Source organism: Sinocyclocheilus rhinocerous, unplaced genomic scaffold (genome assembly GCF_001515625.1).
Source record: "Sinocyclocheilus rhinocerous isolate Xijiao unplaced genomic scaffold, SAMN03320098_v1.1 C36844502, whole genome shotgun sequence".
Lineage (NCBI taxonomy): Eukaryota > Metazoa > Chordata > Actinopteri > Cypriniformes > Cyprinidae > Sinocyclocheilus > Sinocyclocheilus rhinocerous.
Window position 1 is genome coordinate 1 of NW_015786393.1, and position 1,988 is coordinate 1,988.

At 30.3% G+C, this 1,988-nt stretch overlaps 1 protein-coding gene across 1 annotated transcript; it reads left to right on the forward strand.

The window, feature by feature from the left end:
* Positions 1 to 975: 975 nt before the first annotated feature.
* Positions 976 to 1,560, forward strand: LOC107736633 (prolyl endopeptidase-like; the record flags this gene model as incomplete). Its single annotated transcript, XM_016548012.1, has 3 exons — positions 976 to 1,097; positions 1,178 to 1,283; positions 1,369 to 1,560. Coding segments are annotated over 3 exons (420 nt in total), but the record flags the coding sequence as incomplete, so codon positions are not given.
* Positions 1,561 to 1,988: the final 428 nt, after the last annotated feature.

Consider the following 1,988-nt stretch of genomic DNA (forward strand, 5'->3'; position numbering starts at 1 on the left):
GCCAACACTTTTTCACACCACTGTATATATATATATATATATAAATAAAATTTTTACTTTAAATTTTAGTTTTAGTACTTTTTAAGACTTTATTAAAATAAAATAAGTTTTATTTTTTATTTAAATTTTAGTTTTAGTACTTTTAAGACTTCATTAAAATTAAAAATAAAATAAGTTTAGGTTCACGTTTTTCATCTAATATTTCTAATTAATTTAGCTTTTTTAATTTTATTTCAATTTTTAATAGCTTTTGTACTATTATTCAATGCCATATTGGTATTTATTAATATTTCATCATTAATATTCTTTTGTTTTAAATATTTCTATTAATCTTTAATTTATTTTATTTTAATTTTAGTTTTAGTAGTTTCAGCACTTTAACCTAGACCTATATAATTTCTCATTTTTGTTTTAAGTTTTTCTTCTAATTTTTACATTTTATTTTATTTTCATCACCAAAAATTATTTTTAATTGCTTTAATGGTAACAGTTTACAATAAGGCCCCATTTGTTAACATTAGTTAATGCAAACTAACATTGAGCAATACATTTGTTACAGTATTTATTACTTTGTTAATGTTAGTTAATAAAAATACAACTGTTCATTGTTATTTCATGTCAGCTCAGGTCCGAGTTTATTAGTCATGTGCACAAAAAGTCATGTAACAAATTGTGCATTGAAATGCTTGCAGTGAGGCACAGGTATTAAAATTAATAAATTATTCATATAATAAGTATTTATAAGGTTTTTAAAAAATAAATAAGAGGTCTGTTAAATAATACTAAAATATATAACTTTTACTTTTACTAATGTACTAGTAAATGTTTAAATGAACATTTACTGAGATTAATAAATGCTTTAGAGGTATTTTTCATTGTTAGTTCACGTTAACTTATGTAGTTAACATATGGAACCTTATATAGTTTCAACACCAGTAAGAGATCTTGATTGACTTCTCTCTGTCTGTCTCTCAGGCACTGAGACGTCCACTAACCTGCACCAGAAGCTGTACTATCACGTGTTGGGAACCCCTCAGTCTCAGGACGTCCTGTGTGCCGAATTTCCCGATCAGCCGAAATGGATGAGCGGTGCTGAGGTAAGAAACACACACACAGATGGTGCTTCATTTCTGGTTGTTATGAGGTGAATGACGTGTGTGTGTGTGTGTGTTTTCAGGTGTCTGATGACGGCCGTTATGTGCTGTTGTCCATTCGAGAGGGCTGTGACCCCGTCAACAGACTGTGGTACTGTGACCTGAACGCCGTGCCGCAGGGAATCACTGGTACAGACGCACAGAAACATTATTATTCAGATGAAAATGCTTGCTTTCTGCTGACAGGATCTCATGTATATCTTAATGATGACAGGTTTGTTGCCATGGGTGAAGCTGATCGATAACTTCGATGCGGAGTATGAATACGTCACGAATGAAGAAACCGTTTTCACTTTCAAAACCAACCTGGACGCTCCTCAGTATCGACTCATTAACATCGACTTTGCCCAGCCGCCCATCAGCCAATGGAAAGAGCTCATTCCCCAACACGACAAAGATGTTATCGGTGAGCAGAGATGCTGTTTTAATGAGATCACGTCAAATCAAATTTCACTGTATTTACTTTCTCAATGAATGTCCCTGGTCTTATTGTGCCTAATTCATCTGCAAGTGATTGTAAGAAAAAAAATCTATATTTTCATGATCTCATAATCAAAATGTTACTACTTTTTCCCTCAGAAATATGTCACATTATGGAATTTGAATGTGTTGCAAATTAAGATTTTTTTTTAAAATTCTGTTTAATTTATTTCAATTTGTTGATTTAAAAAGCATAACATAAGATTTTTATTATTTCATTTACGATATTTTACAAAATTTGACAATTTAAAAAAAAAATGTTTTTGGAAAGAAGTCTTGTATACTCACCAAGGATGCATTTATTTTGATTAAAAATCCAGTAAAAACAGTAATATTGTGAAATATTATTACAAT